Here is a 21150-nt window from a genome sequence, read left to right on the forward strand (position 1 = left end):
TCTATGTAGCCAACAAAGAGACAGGCATAGCTGGGGCCCATACATGTGCTCATGGCTACCCCTTTGGTCTGGAGGAAGTGGGAGGATTCGAAGGAGCAATTGTTGAGGGTGAGGACCAGTTCAGCCAAATGAATGAAAGTGTCTGTGGAAGGGTACTGTAGGGGACATTGGGAGAGGAAGAAACGGAGGGCTTGGAGGCCCTGGTCATGGCAGATGGAGGTGTAGAGGGATTGGATATCCATGGTGAAGATGAGGCATTGGGGGCCAGGGAAACGGAAGTCTTGGAGGAGGTGGAGGGCATGGGTGGTGTCTCGAACGTATGTGGGGAGTTCCTGGGCTGGGGGGGATAGGACAGTGTCGAGATAGATAGAGATGAGTTCAGTGGGGTAGGAGCATGCTGAGACAATGGGTTGGCCAGGGTGGTCCGGCTTGTGAATCTTGGGAAGGAGGTAGAACTGGGCAGTGCGGGGTTCCCGGACTATGAGGTTGGAAGCTGTGGGTGGGAGATCTCCTGAGGTGATGAGGTTCTGTATGGTCTGGGAGATGATGGTTTGGTGATGGGGATGGGGGTCATGGTCGAGGGGGCGGTAGGAGGAGGTGTCTTTGAGTTGGCGTCTGGCTTCAGTGGTGTAGAGGTCAGTGCGCCAGACTACCACTGGCCCCCTTTATCCGCTGGCTTGATGGTGAGGTTGGGATTGGAGCAGAGGGAGGGGAGGGCAGCGCGTTGTGAGGGTGAGAGATTGGAGTGGGGGAAGGGGGTAGACAGGTTGATGCGGTTAATGTCCCAGCAGCAGTTGGAAATGAAGAGGTCAAGGGTGGGTAATAGGTCAGCTCGGGGTGTCCAGGTGGATGGAGTGTGTTGGAAGCGGGCGAAGGGGTCTTCGGAATGTGGGCGGGAGTCCTGATTGTAAAAGTAAGCTCGGAGGTGGAGGTGGCGGTAGAAGTGTTCGATGTCACGCCATGTATTAAATTCATTGATGCGTGGGTGGAGGGGGTGAAGGTGAGTCCTTTGCTGAGGACTGATCGCTTGTCCTCAGTGAGGGGAAGGTCTGGAGAGATGGTGAAAACTCAGCAGGGCTAGGAGCTGGGATCTGGTGTGGGTGTCGAGCTCGGAGTGGGGGCAGCGCCTGTAATTTGAGTGGGTGTGGTGGTGGGGGGAATGGGGGTGGAGTCATGAGCAGGAGTGGTTTTCCAGGTTCTGGAGGGCGGGGATGGTGACAGTGGGATCTGCGGGGGGGGCGTGTCAGCAGAAAGAGGTCAAGGGTGGGTAATAGGTCAGCTCGGGGTGTCCAGGTGGATGGAGTGTGTTGGAAGCGGGCGAAGGGGTCTTCGGAATGTGGGCGGGAGTCCTGATTGTAAAAGTAAGCTCGGAGGTGGAGGTGGCGGTAGAAGTGTTCGATGTCACGCCATGTATTAAATTCATTGATGCGTGGGTGGAGGGGGTGAAGGTGAGTCCTTTGCTGAGGACTGATCGCTTGTCCTCAGTGAGGGGAAGGTCTGGAGAGATGGTGAAAACTCAGCAGGGCTAGGAGCTGGGATCTGGTGTGGGTGTCGAGCTCGGAGTGGGGGCAGCGCCTGTAATTTGAGTGGGTGTGGTGGTGGGGGGAATGGGGGTGGAGTCATGAGCAGGAGTGGTTTTCCAGGTTCTGGAGGGCGGGGATGGTGACAGTGGGATCTGCGGGGGGGGCGTGTCAGCAGAATGCAGGTGAGTGGCATTGGTGGGGATGGAAGTGGTGGCGAACAAGGCAGTGGAGGGGGCGGAAGTCACTGAGTGTGTGACATCAACAATGATGTGAGGGGCGGAAGTGATGTCATATTTGGTGCAAGAGGAATTGTGAGAGGTGGAAGTGGCCGTGGAAGTGGCCATGATGGGGGCGGAAGTGACATCATCGATCACCGTGGGGATGGTAGCTGCATGGCTAATGGCGTCTGATCTGTTCCAGAGGCCGGGGGAATCTTCTGGAATGTTTGAAGAGTGCTGGTTATGGAGGTGGATTGATAAAAGCTTGTTGTACTTATAGTTTTTGATGTTGAGACGGTGTTGAAATACTGTTTGTTGAGAGTATGAATTCTCCTGAGAATATAGTAAAGGAGGGGTCCTTTGCAATTCTGAGAGAGTGTGGCCCTCAGCTGAGACAGGGCTGACAGAAGAGAGGTCAGGTGCCGGCGCATTGCTGTGAGTGTGGAGTGGGGGATCTTGAAGGAAAACCTAGGAGAACCTAAATATCACTAGGACAATTTTAAAGGAGGTTATGGAATTATATCTGAAAGCTAGACCATTGCATTTAACAATTGTCAAACTAACAAAAGAATCGGTGAATACTTGTTTAAATATCAAGTCTGCTCATGAATTACTGAAGTTTTATCAAATGATTTAAATCACTGCTGGGGAGATTTCTAGCAGTGGTATTTCATTGCATGTTGTATGTGTAGAGTACTGTTATTTTGAAAGAATTATAAGAAGGGTGCAATAGCTATAGAAAAAAAAATCATTAAGGATGAATCCAATATCCAGAATTGTTCATTCAAAAGAGGAACTGAGCTGTGGAATAAATTACCACCGATGCAATGTGTCACAGATAATTTGGGCAATTTCTGACGATGAAAGAATTTGAGAGATATGATAAAGAGACGAGTGGATGGGCTTGAAGGAAATTCCAGTTAATTTATCAACAAATTTGAACTAGCTTTATTGTCAAGAGACAATAGGTGCAGGAGTAGGCCCTTCGAGTCTGCACCACCATTCATTATGATCATGGCTGATCATCCTCAATCAGTATCCTGTTCCTGCCTTATTGTCTCTGTCATGTACTGAAATGAGTGCAGTGAAATGCTTACAAGGCACCACTAATGGCGCCATTTTAGGCACAAAGGTACCTAAGTATAGATTCTGAAGTACAAATTCTTAAGGAAAACAAAAATTAGTAAAATAAAGAAATAAAAATTCCAGCATGACAGTTGTTAGGCAAAAAAAGACAAAACTAAAGAAATAAAAAGTTTAGAATAAGAGTCCTTCCAACCCTGTTCACTGCACTGGGCTTCTCCTCAAGAATCTTGAGGCTGGGAGATCACTCTGGAATCATCCTGAAGCTGCAAGCTCATGCTGGGACAAATGACGCTGTGCCAGGCCGCTGAGAGAATATCACGCAAGAAGATATTTACTTCAACCAAATGGATTTTATTCTCTTTCCTTTTTTTTATATATAAGAGGTACCAAATTATTTTGTGTTTCAAAATTCATACATGGAACTTGGGCATCACTAGCTGGGCCAACATTCCTTGCCTAACTCTAATTACCATTGAGAAGATGGTGATGAGCTGCCTTCCTGAACTCTGCAATCCATGGCAGGATGGTGCACTCCGACTTAGGAAAGGTTATCTAGAATTTTGATCCAATGACAGTGAAGGAATGACAAAATAAATCCTTGGTTAGTAATTCTCCCATTAGCTGCTTTTAAAAAATGTTGTAAAACATATTTTGTGTCATTATTTTAAGCAAATAACTATCTGATGTGACGTCTGCTACACTTTTACGAAAACACAACTGTTAGCTCAACAAAGATATAACTCACAGTTGGTGATATGATCAAGTGAGTGCTTAACACATCTGTGTGGTAATTCCTCTGTGAATTCTTTTGAACTAATATTTTTTACAAGTTAAAGTAGCAAAAACAGCATAGTGGAACAGAATTAAATGGATGAATGGCCAATTTGTGTTTCTATGTGACATGTTGGCATCCAATATTCTTTTGGTAATTTTGTGAAACATAATTTTTTCGCATTTGAACTCAAAAGTACCAATACCATGTTAGATCAGGACTCTATTGAGAGATCTTGCTCAAAACACAAATGCATTGCTTCTTTTGCAGGTGCCAATAAACTGTGTATTTCAAGCATCTTCTATTTTTGCTACTGCTTTTTCAATTGGACTATTTCCAGAGCCAGCAGTCATTTAAGAGATAATTGGTTGATACATATACGCACATTAAAACAATAATTAAATCAGTTCATGTTGAATGAACTACACGCATTAACCACCTACCACTGAATTATACATGGAAAAGGAAAATAAATACTGACAACAGACTCAGCTTTCATCCCAGTGAAAAGTCCTGTAAGAATGCACACTGGAAGGAAGTAGAGAAAACTACTGACATGCGCCATTCCACATAAAAGCCACAGGCAATTTCCATTCTTAATTGAACTAATTTATTACAATGGTTACATGACGTACTGAGACAGAACAAGATTTGTAGATAATATAGTCTATGGAGCATGATCCCAGAGCTGAATGCAAAATTAGACATGTGAATATGAAAGCACAGTATTTGTGCTGGTGCAGCTATGATTATATTTTATGTGGAGGCAGCTCACCACCACCTTATAAGGTCAAACAGAGACAGGTAATAAATGCTGGCCCAGCCCATGACACCCAGATCCTGTGAATGATTAAAAAAGATTCTTCCATTTAATCAACTTTTATCATTACTTCAACGTAAATGGTGAGTAGCTAGAAATTAAAATGTCATGTTTCATGTCAGTTTATAAAAAGATGGATGCAAACCATAGAATTTCATTCGACTAGAATTCTGTTTTTCTGAGTTTTCTTGTCGCTTTCTATCAGCCTACACTTCCATTATTCTTCAGCTTCACTTTTCTGTTGCTAGTTGTTAACATTGGGCTGAATTTCGAAGGCTAGCCGCAGGTGGGAAGGCAGGTGGCTGGGGGCTGCGGGGGGCAGGGCCAAGATGCCCTGTCACTAGTGTCATGCATGCCCTACCCACAACCACTGTCACTAACCAAAGTACCCCGCGCCCTGCACCACCCACAACACCTCTCCAAGGAAAACGATGATTTAAGTTACTGGAGGAGAATGCTTTCTCCACACAGCCCAGAGGAGGACATTAAAGTGTTAATTCTTACCCAGAGGAATCAACCTGCCTCGGCTCTTGTTTAATGGGCAGTGAGAAAGGCCAGTGCTCATTGTGCAGTTGGCTGATTTAACCCTACAGACTGTTGACTAGTTAGAATGGGCATTTCCAGATGCCAACAAAGGTTCCTCCCAACAGATTGCTTCCTAATATCCAGCCTCTTTGCCTGCCCCCTTGCCCAGTGCATTAGACCCTCACCTCTTTTGCAGGTGGCTATCAGCCTGGCCTGAAATATGAGGGTGCATCTTGAGATGTTTGAAGATGTTTGGCATATCTGCCATCCTGGCAGCAGCGAAGTGGAGGCAGTCTCACCCCCGGCATTTATGCTGGGTGCTGGGGAGCGCTGCTTCAGTGTAAAGTCCTCAATGCAGAAGGAATTTAGAAATGTTTACTTTTCAAAATAGTGCAGAAGTAATTTAGTTTTTATTCTGAAAGGTTAGGGGTGAGTTTTTACCACAACCTAAGCAGCGGTGTGAAGTGCTTTAAGACACTGCAGTTGCATGGGTCAATCTCAAGGTGTACAAAACCTAAAGTTACATGTATTTGAAACTCCAGGCAGCATGGTTGTCATGCTCTAGCATGTAGTAACTGTGCAAACCGATTCATACTCATGCAAGAATACAGCCAGAATCTGGGGTCAGACTGTAATTGACATCAGACTGAAGTACAGCTTACTTCACTCTGCTTTGCTGTAGAATCAGTTTGGATCTAAACATGTTACATATGGGGCATGAATTTTGAGTCAGTGTGAAAAGAAAATCATTTCCAATGGACCACTAAACTAAATGCTTCCAAAAAATCTTTGAGTTGTTTTGCATATAAATGCAAGTTGTTCCTGCTATCATAGCATTGTATCCTTATAGAATATCTTTATGTGAAAATGTTTTCATGAAAATAAAACAGATATTGCACCAGCAATGGATATGTAAATTCTATTTTTTTTTAGTGTGTTTTTAGTATCACTCTGTGCAAGAGAATTGAGGGTGAATGAGCACAGTGAGATCAGAAGCTTTAAAAAGCTATTTTCAACCTCTCCACAATGCTGCTGCAGGGTGAGAACATAGTGATTTTAAGGACTCCCATTCAATCAGTAGCCTAAGGCTTCCTCTTTATTATTGGATTTCTTGACATGTAGAGAGCAGCACATTATCATTGTTTGAGCTTGGACAGGGCTCCATGTAATAGCAGTCAAACAAAAATCAAAGCTAAATGAGACTTTTTTTGCAAGAAATCAAATTGCTTTTAGAACAGAATTCTAGCTGTGAATACACCCTAATGCTTCTCAACCTCAAATTGTTCTTTCAAAAAGTACTTCTGGCAACAATCCATACCAAATGAGAATTGCATCAATTAATCTGCAGCTTGGCTTTCTCTATTGCTGCTTTTGTGCTTTTGGGAGTGTTTTCTGAAGAAAGGATGTAAGCTGGTAGAATAGGCAGTCACATTGTGATTAATGCTTAAAATAATGGAAATAGCAAGAACAACAAGAATATTTGTTGCATTAATGGTCCTTACTGTGTGAAAATCCAGTTCTAAACACACAGTATAAAGCATATAAATTAGGAGAGGAATAGGCTATTTAGCCCGTGAAGCCTGTTTTCCAAATCAATAAAATCATCGCTGATCTGGTTGTGGCTTCAACTCCACTTACCCCTATACTGTCTGACTCCGTTGTTGGTCTCTCTCCACCTTGATATGCATTGGATATTTTCTTGCAGTGAGTTATCATTAAATCAACTGCATATCCTGTCAGATTATTTATTAATAATTGGAAAAGCTAATGCAAGTACAATAATAATGTATGTTTTAAACACTAGAAAAGCTTCTAATCTATATTCAAATTCATTGTTTACCCTCCTTTACTTATGTGACAACAAACTGATATTTTTGATACTAAATAAAAACTGAAAGAACTGAAAGATATTTTTGATGTTTGCACTGCATCCACATAATATGACAACACATCTGTCTCTGATTATCATCTTTCATCTCATAATACAGCACTGTGCAGTGACTATGCCAGTGAGGAAGATCTCAGTTTGCAAAAAAGCATAAGAAACCTTTTTCTAAATCTTAGATTTGATACTGTAGCATATTAACAGGACTGGATTCAATATGCATAATGGAGATCTCCAGTTTTTCTTTTTACAAATACTTATTGTACAAGTGTTATTGTGTTCATTAGTGGATAAGTCGATATTTATTGTTCATTCCTTCAGTGAACATGAGACAAAATGTGAAGTCAAGAAAAGAATGCAGAGTGAATTAAAATTAGAATTAGCTTTACTCTTGAGTGCAGTGCAAAGTCTACAAGTCGTCACTTATTGCACCATCTTGGGTACAAATGTACCGAGGTAGAGATTCTTAGGGGGAAAAAATAGAAAATAAAAGAAATAAAAAGCCCTGTACTACAGACCTTCCACAATAATAAAGTGAAGGAAAACAAAAAACTGGCTTTAGGTATAGTTGTCTGCAGTCACTGGAGTTATTTTACATTTTCCATATTAGGTTGAAGTTGTAGTTATCCAAAATATATTTAATTAAATAATTGAATCAAAAATTTCTATATCTAAGGTTAAGTGATTAGAAGTTAGATTTTCATGTGTCTGATCTGTTAATGAGGAATTAACCAGTTTCGATGAAAAAATCACTTTTGTGAAATGATTTCTCTAGAACTACAGAGACAATATCCATGTGAATACTCCTCACAGTACATACCTATTTTCCAGAAAATAATCACTTCTAGTATTTTTACACCTTACCGCTGATTATAAGCATTTGCTGGGTTTTGAATTACAAAATCATATTGTGCACACATCGCTATCAATGAGCAAAGCTTGGAGACTTCATCATATGCACCTTCCTTGATAGCAATCATGGTTTTGTCGGAATGTAAGTAATAACCACATACAGCGAGTTCATATAGTCTTACTTACTCCTGCTCTCTGGACTTCCATAAATATTGCTCTCTGGAAGGTTTTCTCCCAAACTGCAAGGTCGCTGCCCATCTCAACACAGAAATAATGGTTCTCGCCTTGACCCGCCAGAACACTGAAACCGTATGGCCTCTGGTCTTGAAGCTCACAGTCCTGATGAAGACCTAAACATAAGTTTGCTTGAAGCCAGCATTCATCAGCAAGCCAGAGCTGTAAAATATTCTGCAGTAGATTATCTTCAAGCCATTTAACCTGAGACAGATAATGTCTAGAATACACTTTAAATAGCCATTGCTAACCAAAGATTATGGGGAAACATTTCTTTAAGAAAATTGTAGCATAATGAAGTATCCTAAAAGTATTCTGTTTCAAACATATGTGCTTCACTAAAGTATGGTTGATATGGTCTCAATGTGCAAGTGCATATTTGAAAAATGCAATGTCAGAAGGGAAATTAAAAGCACTTTCATGGTGCACAAACTTAATTTGTTCATCAATCTCATTATATTATGAAATAATTTGTTAAATGTTAAGGAATACAAATTTAGTTAACTATCTTGAGTTTAGTAATGTATAACCAAATGTCAGATTAACTGGAACAGAAAGGCTGTCAATCAGATTAATTTTCTAGAATTATACCAAGGAAATGAATATCCAATGTACGTTGAATGTCAAACATAGAATAGGAGTATTTCAAAATGAGCAGCAGTTGTAGCTTTTTGTACAGAACGTTTAAAGTGTAGATTTGATCTTGTCCTCGACATTGAATAGTGAATGGACTCTCAAACTCTTAGCATTCACTTATACCTGTGTTTTGGTTTTTGCAGCTGTCTACTTATTTACTTATCTATGCTATTTAACTCTGTGATCTGCCTGTATTGCTCGCAAGACAAAGCTTTTCACTGTGCCCTAATACACGTGACAATAAATTCAATACAAATTCAAATTTAAATCATGTAAATGAGATTTGAATGCAAATAAATATAAGGAAGCATTCAGCTTGTTGTCTGTCTTTTTTAACTGAGTTCAAAGGAAAAGATCTGTTTTAGATGATTTGATAGAGAGGATATTGCAAAAAGATAAATTTCAGGCACAGGTTACATCTAGCCCCAGTCACATTTCATTGATGTTTTGCATTTTAAATCCTATTTTCTGGAAGTTAGGCTTGGCCACAAAACTAATCCTACCCCCCCAAATGAGTTAATCACCTTGACAAATTTCTGCTATTCACACCCCATTATGGGCCTTCAAGGAAGATCCTAATATTAAGTTTTCCTTCAAATACAGTGGCACTAATATGCACCTTTTAAATCTTTAAAAGTATAGTAAAGAATATTCAATTTATTTAAAAAACTCACCATCATATGCAAATGCAACTAATGAGTGATGCTGCATAGTTTATTTTAAAATAAGTTTTACTTTTTAAAACCAATTAATTCACAGGGAAGATTACTTTTTTTTTGGTGAGAACCTAAGAATGTAATTATAGCCTAAAAGGTTGTGTGAATATTTAAGTTTGCAACAGGTAAAATGTGTAACCATTGGATCTAAAGTTTGCAGAAAAGCATTTTAAGACATTATCAATGTATGCAGTGTACCTTTATTAGATTAGATTGAATTCCCTACAGTATGGAAACAGGTCCTTCAGCCCAACAAGTCCACATCGACCGTCTGAAGTGTAACACAGCCCCTACCCTATATTTACTCCTGACCAATGCACCTAACACTTTGGGCAATTTAGCATGGCCAATTCACCTGACCTGTACATCTTTTGGATTGTGGGAGGAAACCTGAGCGCCCAGAGGAAACCTTAATCTTAAATGAGATTGGTACCATTTCCTCCTATCTTTAGTGGTCAAACAATGTCAGGGATGTAAGTTCTATTCATGAACCTGCCTGAGCTCTTTCATTAAAAACAATCTAATGAGTTGAGCAAAATAGTACTTGGGTTTCTTTATCAAGGAAAAGCCTTTTTTTTTCAACATTGGACAAAGTATGGCTGCAAGTGCATAAAATGACTAAATGTAGTATATGGATAATCACAGAGATAGAAGCTCCCATGTACATCATTCGGTCTCCAAAATGTCATCAATTTTGATCTTTTAAACAATTTCATCATCTTCTTATAAAATGGTAACCTGCCATCTCAAAACTAAAGATTTTAATAGCCAGAGCAAATAAGTAGTTTAAACTTTCATCAGTACAATAGCACCTCCAACAATGCAACACCGTCAGAGTGGTGTTCAAACCTGGATCACTGATCCTGTGCCCTTGTGACTCAGAAGTAAAAATACAGGAACTGAACAGCCAAAACATGAAACCTTCTAATTTTCATATTTCGATCGCTGCACACAATATATGTCTAAATCATCCAAGATATAAATTTTAGCCTGTTATTCAATGCTTTGCATTTTTGCCTGAATAGTTTGATTTCATTGCCAGACAAAGAGAGTTACCTTGTGAACTTTACAAAGAATCTCACAGAGGTTGTAGATTTTTTCAGCCCACAGCCAGTCACGAATGCTGACCTATAAAAATAAAAAAAACTGTTAAAATTATAATGTCGTGGACAAAATTATGGCTCAGTTATTATTGTGAATTATCCAGTTAGTGCTATGCTAGTTTTAAAAACTGGCTTGTTGTAGATTGGGTAACTCTTAAATTCAACTCTTAAATCGGATGCATTTTATCACGATTTGTATTTTGGGCCCTAAATTAACCATTGACGTTTTGTAGCAAGTCTGTCACCAAGTAACATGATTAATTCAATACTTTCGATCTGCTGGACACTGTAGCAATGGGAGAAAAATCAAATGCAGTGAATAGGGTGCCAGTGTAGAATTGTGAATAGGGTTAGAGGATATTAAGCGAGGTTGAAAAGATAGAAACTTAGAAAATGTTTTGATTTGGAGGTGCCGGTGTTGGACTGGGGCATACAAAATTAAAAATCAGTCCCCTGCTGAAGGAGCAGCGCTCCAAAAGCCAATGTTTCCAAATAAACTTGTTGGACTATAACCTGGTGTTGTGTGATTTTTAACTTAGAAAATATTTGATACAGAAAGATGTTATTTAACTCATCTTGTTTGTCCTGGCCAACAAATGATTCTGATATGCAAGTAGCCATACCAACCATTCAAAGTAGCCAGGATGGTGAATTATTGGGTTGTGAGTACATCAACAGATAAAGTGTCATTCATACAAAACCCCAGTGCTTCTGGTCAATAAGCAGCACAACTGTAGCTGGCATTGATTTAATGGGAAAAGGATGGGGCTTCGGAAGTATTCAAACTGAAGAAGTTAATGCTAAATAGGTGTGGTTTTGTGATTTGTTAATTCATTTTGAGTTGTCCTACAATGGCTGTCCTACACAGTGCTCTCCACTGTGTCCCAATCTCCTGTTAGTTCCCCTTGACCTTAATTTGTATCTTTGTTTAATGTGTACCAATTTCCCTAAAACTGTTTCCACCACCCTACAGACACCACATTCTAGAACCCAATTGCTCATTGACGAGAATCACCTCTGCTCCTTGATGTTTTAATACATTATCTTTGTAAGAGTCCATGTATTCCTATTTTTGAACAATGGCTTAGAAATGAGAAAAATGGACATGACTTTTTCAAAAAGAGAAGAATGTGGAAGAAATTTTCCACAATTTGTAAAAACAAGCAACATTAATTTGAGTCCAGATGAACTAGTTTCATTTGTTATAGGGGTCACGAAGAGCTTAGCAATAGAAACAAGCCTCTGATTGAAACCATTATAAATGCCGGAGGAAACATCACAGAAGCGCTTCACAGGAGGCTCCCAAGCACTGAGGATGTCACCTAGATAGGGGACGAAACGTCTGCAACACAAATTCCCAGCTCGGCAAACAGAACCACAACAAGCCTCTGATTGGTCAGGCTGCAGTTTAACACAGAATCTGAAAGAGGAATGAAAACAAAGAAGCGAGGAAACCTCCAGGAGCAGGTTGCAACTATTTGTAATGATTGTAAAGCGGTCATCCAGGTGGACCTCAGAGATGACATCCCCGATTGGATCAGGTGTACTGCCCCAATCAGGGAGCCCAGGCTGATAGATAAGAACAGCAGTGTCAGACATCCTGTTCTTTCTGACAGCTGTCTCTGAGGGGTCTGGGCCAATTTCACAGACTCTCCACAAGTAAATAAGCATGATTTGGGTGACAGGATGCCAGCTTCTGTAGAGTTATTTCAACCCTCTTTCACTTTTTGCTGGAAAGTTACATTTTCTAATTGTCTGCCAAAAGATCAGAAAAATTACATTCGGAGATGAAGAAATATAAAATTCTAAAATCCAATGGAAAAAGACAGGCCCTGAATCCAACTAATTAACCACTGGACTGAAGACTGATTGTCAGTGTGCAGACAACATCGAGTCATCATTGAAGATTCACCAAGATTGTGAAACACTCCATCCAGCTTTGTGTTTTGGATTGGCGGGAAAGAATTGTATTTGGCTGACTATTTATTTTCCCTCCACTCATTATGAGTTTTGTGTGTGAGAATTTTAAAAAAGGTGAAGTTTCAGATGCAAATGTTATACATTCTTTCATTTTATTGTTCTTACTGAAGTTAAGCTTGTTCCAATAAACGTACTGATTTTTACTTTTACTGAAGGATGTTGGTGTGGTTTGTTTTCATCCTGCATAACACTCATTCAGAAGCAAATTTGGTAGTTTGATTAAATCTTCATATTCTTGGTGACTCCAGGATAAGGAAGGGGCAGCACAGTGGCTAAGTGGTTAGCACTGTTGCCTTACAGCACCAGGGATCCGGATTAGATTGCTGCCTAGGGTGACTGACTGTGTGGAGTTTGCACATTCTTCCTGTGTCTGTGTGTGTTTCCTCCCACAATCAAAAGATGTGCAGGTTAGGTGAATTGGCCATGCTAATTTGCCCATGGTGTTCAGCGATTTGTAGATTAGGTGCATTAGTCTGGGGTAATGCTGAATAGTCAGGGAATGGGTCTGGCTGGGTTACTCTTTGGAGGGTTGGCGTGGACTTGTTGGGCCAAATGGTCTGTTTCCACACTGTAAGGATTCTAATTCTAATTCAATTTCAAGCACACTATCCGAGTGAGTCATGACAAAGTTTTGGGTTCATGGTCAAGATATTTTGGAAGAAGGACAATGTAAAATTGATAAGGCAGGACTTATGCACTGGGGAGTATTGCTGAACAAAGTGACCTTGGGATGCAGGTGCATAATTCATTGAAGGTGGAGTCACATACGACCAGGGTAGTGAAGGCGGCATTTGGTACACTTGTTTTCATTGGTCAGTTCATGGAATATAGGAGTTGGGTTGGCAGATTGCAGCTGTAGGTTAGGCCACTTTTGGAATTCTGCATTGAATTCTGGCCTCTCTGCTATAGGACAGTTGTTGTGAAACTTGAAAGGTCTCAGAAAAGAATTACAAGGAAGTTGCCGGGATTGGAGGGTCTGAGCTAAAGGGAGAGGCTGAATAGGTTGGGACTTTTTTTTTTCTGGATGAGAGGTGACCTTATAGAGGTTTATAAAATCATGAGGGGCATAGATAGAGTGAATAGCCAAGGTCTTTTTTCCCAGGTTAGAGGTGTCCAAAACCAGAGACCAGAGATTTAAGGTGAGAGGCAAAAGATTTATAAAAGGGATCTGAGGAACAATGTTTTCACACAGAGAGTGGTGCATGTATGGAATGAGCTGCCAGAGGAAGTGGTGGAGGCTGGTACAATTGCAACATTAACAGACGTCTGGATGGGTATATGGATAGAAAAGGTTTAGAGGGACATGGGCCAAGTGCTGGCAAATGGGAATACATTAATGTAGGATATCTGGTTAGAATGGATGAGTTAGACTGAACAGTCTGTTTCTATGCTGTACAGCTCTATGCCGTGAGGGAAGAATGTACCAGCTTGAGATAGAATGGGTTTGAAAAGAATAGAATTTGATATTGAGACTAAAAAACAAACTGAATTTATGATATTGATGGCAGAGAAAAGAGAAAGACAAAGAAAGAGAGTAAACAGAAGTGGAATTTAAATTTCAAAGAGAAAAAGAAAAAGAAGAGTGAGATAAGTAATTCCACTAGAAAATGTTAGTTTTAAAAAAAAGACATCAGAAGCCAATGCAGGCTGTGCTGTGGAAAATCCTAGTCATAATCTAAAGGCCAGTGAGAAAATGTTTAAACTTGTACAAACTATGGTTACAAAAGTTGAGGAAAAGATGTGTATTTGGTACAGTAGCCCATTCTCATGTATTCTTGGGTCCATTATCACAGTATCTGGAGGTGAAAATTAATGCAGATGCTGAAATCTGTACTGAAAACAAAATATATTAGAGATCATAGTGGGTCAGGCAGCATCCATGGAGAGAAAGTAAGCTAATGTTTCAGGTCTCGATGACTCTTTATCAGAGCTGAGGCTGAGGTTACCAGGCTTTCTGTCCACTGATGCTGCCTGACCCACTGTGATCTCCAGCATATTTTGTTTACAGATTACATTATATGGGTTGCTTTCAGTATAGCTCACCTATTTTTTCCTACTCTTAGCTCTTATTCTCAATTATTCAGCTTTTTTCCTACTCTGACATGCTATCCATTATCTCTGCATTTGCCTATCCCTTTCACGTTTCTCTCACTGAGTTCTGTCTCCACTTGCCAGCTCACCTCTTCCCTTCCCCTCCTAATCCAACTTCAGCAATAAATGCCATATTTTCCCAGCTGATAACAGTTCTGATGAAGAATTACTTGACTCTAAACATTACCTCTGTTTTCTTCCCACGGACACTGCCAAACTTGCTGAATTCCTGCAGAAATTATTGATTTTGTTCCAGATCTGTAGCAAATGCAGTACTTTGCTTTCTATTACCTCACAAAAGTAACGTGATTCTGAACAAATGGAATAAATTAATCATGCAGACTCTTTGGTCCAACTTGTCCATGCTGACCAGATATCCAAAATTAATCTATCCCATTTGCCAGCATTTGGCCCATATCCCTCTGGTCCCTTCACATTCATATATGCAACCAGATGTCTTTTAAATGTTCTAACTACAACTTTCTGTGTCACCAGGAGATAACAAACATATATCAAAGAAGCATTCTGGAGTGGTAGTTATTGATTTGTAACATTGAAACCTTGACAGCCAATATGTGCTCATCAAGATTCCATAAACAGAAATGAGATTAAATGATTAGATAATCTGATTTTATTGATATTTGTTGAACAGATAAATATTGGTCAGGACACCAGAGAGGTTTTTGGTTCAAAATAATGCTATGAGGTATTTTATATCCATAACATCCAATGATGACTGCTTTGACAATGCAACACTCTTTATTTGCTTCATTGGAGAGCTAACCTAAATTATATATTCAGTTGTAGTCTTGAAGTCACCATCTTCTGAGTCAAAGATGAGCCAATGATATCTAACTGGATGAAAAAAAATCCTCCGAAGACAGCTTAATAGACCTGAAATTTTAATTCTGTTTTCTCTCCACAGATACTGCCAGACTTGCTTTCCAAGACTTAGTTTCCAACAATTTCTGTTTTTGATATCTCAATGGACACGGATAGTGCAAACATCTAATCCGATTCAATTGTTTTTGAGTTGTTTGTTATTCTGCTACACTACTTAAATTTGCAACCAGACCACTGACCGAACAAATCAATGGTGTACCCTAACACTGTGTTGTTAAATGCCTGGAAGTTAAGCTTACCATATATGGGAACATGGTGAGAAATATTAGGAACACTTAACATGTACTCTCTTAATTTTAAGGTGGGTTAATTATTCTAAATTAAGCCCAGGAGCAAAGTAACAAGCTAAAAGAAGAAACATCTGCACAATATTAAAAAGGTTTCAGCCTCTTACCGGTGGAGAATTGAATATGTGTAGAGAAGAACCTTTCAGTCCCAGAAACTTGCACTTGTAAAGCTGATTGGATTCAGCTCCTAGCAGCTTCTCACTCACCCACCCCATGTGAATTATCTGCAGAGGAAAACCTTAGAAAATTGAAAAGTCAATCCTCAAAATCAAAACACAGTATTTTTTAATGATTCTTGCACACAAAGTCATTAATTTTGTAATGAAACCTCTTCAAGGACTCTGTGCGGTCATAATGTCTAAATCAGATAGGAAATTGCTCAACTGGATTATCGAGGTATCAACACTTAAAAGCATTCGGTGTGGAATTATGAGGATTTGAATCCAATTTAGAATGACAGCCTCCATTGCTGCAAAGGCACAACAAGGATAGGCTCAGCAAGCTCAAAATATTCTTCAGAATTGGCAGCTTACTCACAGAATGCACAGCATTGCAGGTTCAATGTCACTTTACATTTAATTTTTTGCTTTATGCATAAAAGAGAGACTCGCCAGCAACTTTAGGATATTTTAAAAGCTACAGTCAGAAAGCTATCGCAGCAAAGAATGACTGAGTTTTCCTTGTTGTTTTGAGATAGAAATACAAATTCTGAAATGAATAAACCCATATATATTTTGGCCATCCAATATTTGTAGATTGAAGGTTATAACAATTGATGATTTCACGTATCACTCATTTCACGTTTACATAAATTGCAGATTTTTTCACAAAGGAAGAGTGGGCACTTTTAAAGTGATGTTTGCTCAAAATTACTAAGTGAAAACAGTAACCGCATGAGATTTTCATTATATTATATAATGCTGTGATTCTGTTGGAAACAAGAGCCTCGGCACGGTGGCCCAGTGGTCAGCACTGTTGCCTCACAGCGCCAGAAACCCGGCTTCAATTCTGCCTCAGGCTGAATTTATACATTCTCCCCGTGTCTGCATGAGTTTCCTCCGGGTGCTCCGGTTTCCTCCCACAGTCCAGAAATGTGCAGGTTAGGTGAATTGGCCATGCTAAATTGCCCGTAGTGTTAGGCGAAGGGGTAAATGTAGGGGAATGGGTCTGGATGGGTTGCGATTCGGCGGGTCGATGTGGACTTGTTGGGCCAAAGGGCCTGTTTCCACACTGTAAGTAATCTAATCTAATCTAATCATTCAGGCTGTTCATAATGCTAGCAGTTACCACACTGGTTTAACAATAGCTCTGGACAGGCAGGGACACTGAAAACCACACGATAGGCTGGGGATGTGCATAGCCAGAGTTTCAATATTGTTTGCTGGGTTGAACAATTTAGCTTAATGGGCTATTCATAATCAAATCATTCTGAGCTGTTAGTCAAATGATGTTGCTGGAAGTCTCCAACAGAGGGAAAGATCTGACTCAGTACCAGTCAGAAAAATGACATTTAATAAATTCTTTTGGTTTTATGTTTCATCTCTGGGCAGCAGTACTTTAATTTGAAATCACACATTTTGGAGCTTCTTTCATTGTAGAACTTTTTCAAAAGACGTCACTTTCAATTACATCCAGTTCTGAACTCATATGAAGAATGTTGTTTGCAATCTCAAGAAGATTGAAGGTGATCCTTTTCGAAATGGGGCTGTAAATTATGGAGATACATATGGAAAGTGGAGCTTGTTTTACTGGAGAAAAAGTTTTAAAATTCAATGATACTTTGCGAGCAAACAGGTTATGTAACTTTGACACTACTCGCAGAGACAAAGGATACTTGTCCAAAATTAACAAGTCTCAAACAAAGAGTCTGGATTAGAATTCCACAGATTGTGTGCAACAGAGTTCTAAGGAAAAGTGCAGTTGATTGTTGATTAATGTTCATTAATCCCTTTAATAAAGACCAGGGTAAAAAATATGGGTAATGTGTAAGCAATTTATAGAGATATGCATAAGCACAGCAGGTAAGAAAATTTATGGGATATGACAAGACTATGAAGGTATCAACTAATGAATAAAACTGATTAAATGGTACAGATATAATATCGAACTGAAACTTCGACACGATATTAAAATCCAGACCAAAACCCACAATTTTATCCCCTTAGAAACTTTTTACTGCCTCTCTCATTTAGTGGAACCTCTGGAAAGAAGGAGCAAATGGCCTTTGCTTGTTCTACATTTTCCATTTAATATTCTGAATATTCCTTTGATTTTTTGAAAGAATGTTAAACTTCAATTAGGTCACAACATCGTGATATGAAGCTGACCTCATTCTCCGAGTGTAAAGATAGATAGTTTGAAGGGTACTAAAACTTTCCAAGTCATTACTCTTGGATGTCTGACTAACATGCAAATAAGTAGAGCATAGCAGTATTGATGATAAGATGACATACAGGCTAGGAATGAAATGTTTTACATGACAGCTAGCTTTATGTAACTTAATTGTCTGTTTTTGTGGAGACGAAAAGAAGCACCATAGCAATTCTCTGACAATATTTTTTATCTTAGCCTCCATTTTGTCCATTTCTGCAAATGCAAATAAGAATTGCCAAACCGTCATACACTGATTCACATTTATTTAGCCTCTAAATAACTGGCTATAGGTGTTACAGCAAATCACAGAATTGCTACAGTGTGAAAACAGGCCCTTCAATGCAACAAGTCTACACTGATCCTCCGAAGAGTAGCCTGCTCAGATCCATTCCCCTACCCTCTTGCTCTACAGTTACCCCTGACGAATGCACCTAACCTACACATCCCTAAACACTATGGACAATTTAGTGTGGTCAATTCATCTAACATGCACATCTTTGGATTGTGGGAGGAAACTGGAGTACCCGGAGGAAACCCACACACGCACAGGGAGAATGTGCAAACTCCACACAGAAAGTTGCCCGAGGCTGGAATCAAACCCGGATCCCTGGTGTTGTGAGGCAGCAGAGCTAACCACTGAGCCACTGTGCCCTGAGGAGATGGCAAGAGATTTTTCACTTTGAGAATAGACTGTAACAAACATTGTTGGATGGGAAAATTTGGATCCATAATTTTCAAAAAGTTAGAATGTAAACAAGTATAACTATAAGATTTTAGTCTAACCTGTGCCGTCAATGGTCAATAGAATAACAAATAACTAAAAGAAACCAGCGAAATGTTCAAGATAGCAATGTTTGTGATAATATTGTACTTCAGACCTGGAAGACTCTTGACATCCAATGGTAATTAGAATAATAATTGTCAATACTTCTGGTCCAGTAAAACAAACTCAACTAAGGCCCTGCTAATGATCAGAACTTTAAAAGACGGGTAGGTTGTGTCAATGCGACTATGGTCAATTGCTAACAGTCATTTGGTGATAATACAGAAAATGTCTAACAGGCGTGAAATTAGAAGTCAATATTTTCATGAGGAGAAAGAGGAGTGAAATTGTGGAATAAAGTATCAAATCTGCAGAGAGAGTTCAGGGAATGAAGACCTCCCAGGAAATAGTCATGAGGAAGTTATGTTACCCAAAGCAAAGTAAAATAATGGATAAGAAACAATTAAGGTTCAAGTGTCAAGGTAAAGCTTGATGGAAAACTATTCCTAAAGTTGACGAAAGTGCTTCTCTAATATATTTTTTGCCTGATTATGGTAATCACTGTTATAAACATCATTTGCAACTTTTGGACCTACAGTAATTTTATCAGCCAAGATGGCATTCGGTATTATTATATTTCTAATTGACTAAGTTATGCAGCAAGATAATTTATAAAAGATAAATTTTAGCTTAAATTCCCTTATTTATCTACTGGGTATCTTGTTCAGTGATAGACTTTTATATCAATTCTCTATTTTATTGTTCCAGTCTATGTTTGAATCTGACAATTGACTGAAGGGTATCAATTTATTTTATGTTTTGTAAGTACCAGTCTTAACCAGAACTCCATTGGAAAACAAGTGATAATAGAAAGTGAATATTTGTATAAATGGGAGATTAGAGATCAGAAATGTAAGAGACAAATAAAAATCTGCTGCTATACATTAGGATGAAACTTATTTCACAATACCTTTGAGCAGTTTTTGAACTGCTGTGTCTTTATTTTATTTATTTAAGTCCACAATGCCAAACAAACTACTGTTTAACTCCCCGTGAAAAAAAAGTAGATTACCTTAAGAAACAAATACAATATATCAGACTAGAACAAATGCAGTTTCCCTTTATTTGAGCGCTGTTTGCAATTTGCAGTATGGATTTTAAAAGAAAGATAATGTGTGTGAATTCATTAAAACACCCCTGGCTATAGATAGCCATTAATTACAAAATATGCAAACACAATAAAATAAATAAATTAGTGCTTCCAAGTTGAGTAGCCATGATACAGATCTCAATAACCAAGGAAGTGACAGCAATAATACCTTTCAAATTCTTCATCTCAAACATGATTGAAGTCTAAACATTATTTAAACAAGGTTTGTTATGAGTGCAAATACTAAATAATGCACATACAATTCCTTTAAATTTAACCTGCACACATGTTCAAATTCCAGCTACCCTTCATTTGGTCACAATTATGTAATAGATTTTGCCATCACATTGCTCTTATCAGCTAGCAAGTCTTCACATCCTTTTCACTCCTTTAGTTCAGATGGAGAAAATATATTTCTTACATGGAAACATGTTTTCATTAGATATATGACTTTTTCTCCAAAGGAGAGGCATCCTACCTGATCATTTGAAGGACAGCATTTATTGGCCATTTTCATCTGTACATTTAAAATAATATATGGAAAAGAATCATTAATGCTGATATATTCAAGAAACATCAAAACATTTCTCAAAATATTTCCCAAACTCCATTTGTGATCAACTGGAAAAGTTTCTAAAGTTTGATATCACCATTTTATTGCACACATGTTTTATGTACTGCTATTATATTCCTTTCTCCATTACTTGAGAAGTTGCCTGTATATATTAAATTGATTAAAATTTCTATTAATTTAGTCCAGGGCAAAGTTAACATATTAGTGCAGCAAAATCATCAACAGTAATCCCTAACTTTCAATCTGGTCTTTGACATTTTATTGAGTTTTAAAGGCAAAGCATAACAATGCTCAAGACTAAAGACAAAAATGCTTGGATTACCTTAATGATGGGAGAAAGATGCTGGAGACCAGAGCTGAAAATGTGTGGCTGGAAAAGCGCAGCAGGTCAGGCAGCATCCAAGGAGCAGGAGAATCGACGTTTCGGGCATGAGCCCTTCATCAGGAATGAGGAAAGTGTGCCAAGCAGGGTAAGATAAAAGGTAGGGAGGAGGGACTTGGGGGAGAGAAAGATGCTGGAGACCAGAGCTGAAAATGTGTGGCTGGAAAAGCGCAGCAGGTCAGGCAGCATCCAAGGAGCAGGAGAATCGACGTTTCGGGCATGAGCCCTTCATCAGGAATGAGGAAAGTGTGCCAAGCAGGGTAAGATAAAAGGTAGG

General features: G+C 39.2%; 1 protein-coding gene across 1 annotated transcript in view; it reads right to left on the bottom strand.

Moving 5' to 3' along the window:
* The window catches only part of sntg2 (syntrophin, gamma 2), a 943711-nt gene that overhangs the window by 36364 nt on the left and 886197 nt on the right, over positions 1-21150 (bottom strand). The window contains exons 12-15 of the mRNA XM_043678774.1: positions 20396-20434; positions 15739-15855; positions 10324-10395; positions 7868-8089 (exon numbers count right to left, since the gene is read on the bottom strand). Of these exons, the coding sequence (XP_043534709.1) occupies positions 7868-8089; positions 10324-10395; positions 15739-15855; positions 20396-20434 (450 nt within the window). The remainder of the gene's footprint in view (positions 1-7867; positions 8090-10323; positions 10396-15738; positions 15856-20395; positions 20435-21150) is intronic.

The sequence above is a fragment of the Chiloscyllium plagiosum genome, chromosome 3 (assembly GCF_004010195.1).
Source record: "Chiloscyllium plagiosum isolate BGI_BamShark_2017 chromosome 3, ASM401019v2, whole genome shotgun sequence".
In the NCBI taxonomy this organism is placed as follows: domain Eukaryota; kingdom Metazoa; phylum Chordata; class Chondrichthyes; order Orectolobiformes; family Hemiscylliidae; genus Chiloscyllium; species Chiloscyllium plagiosum.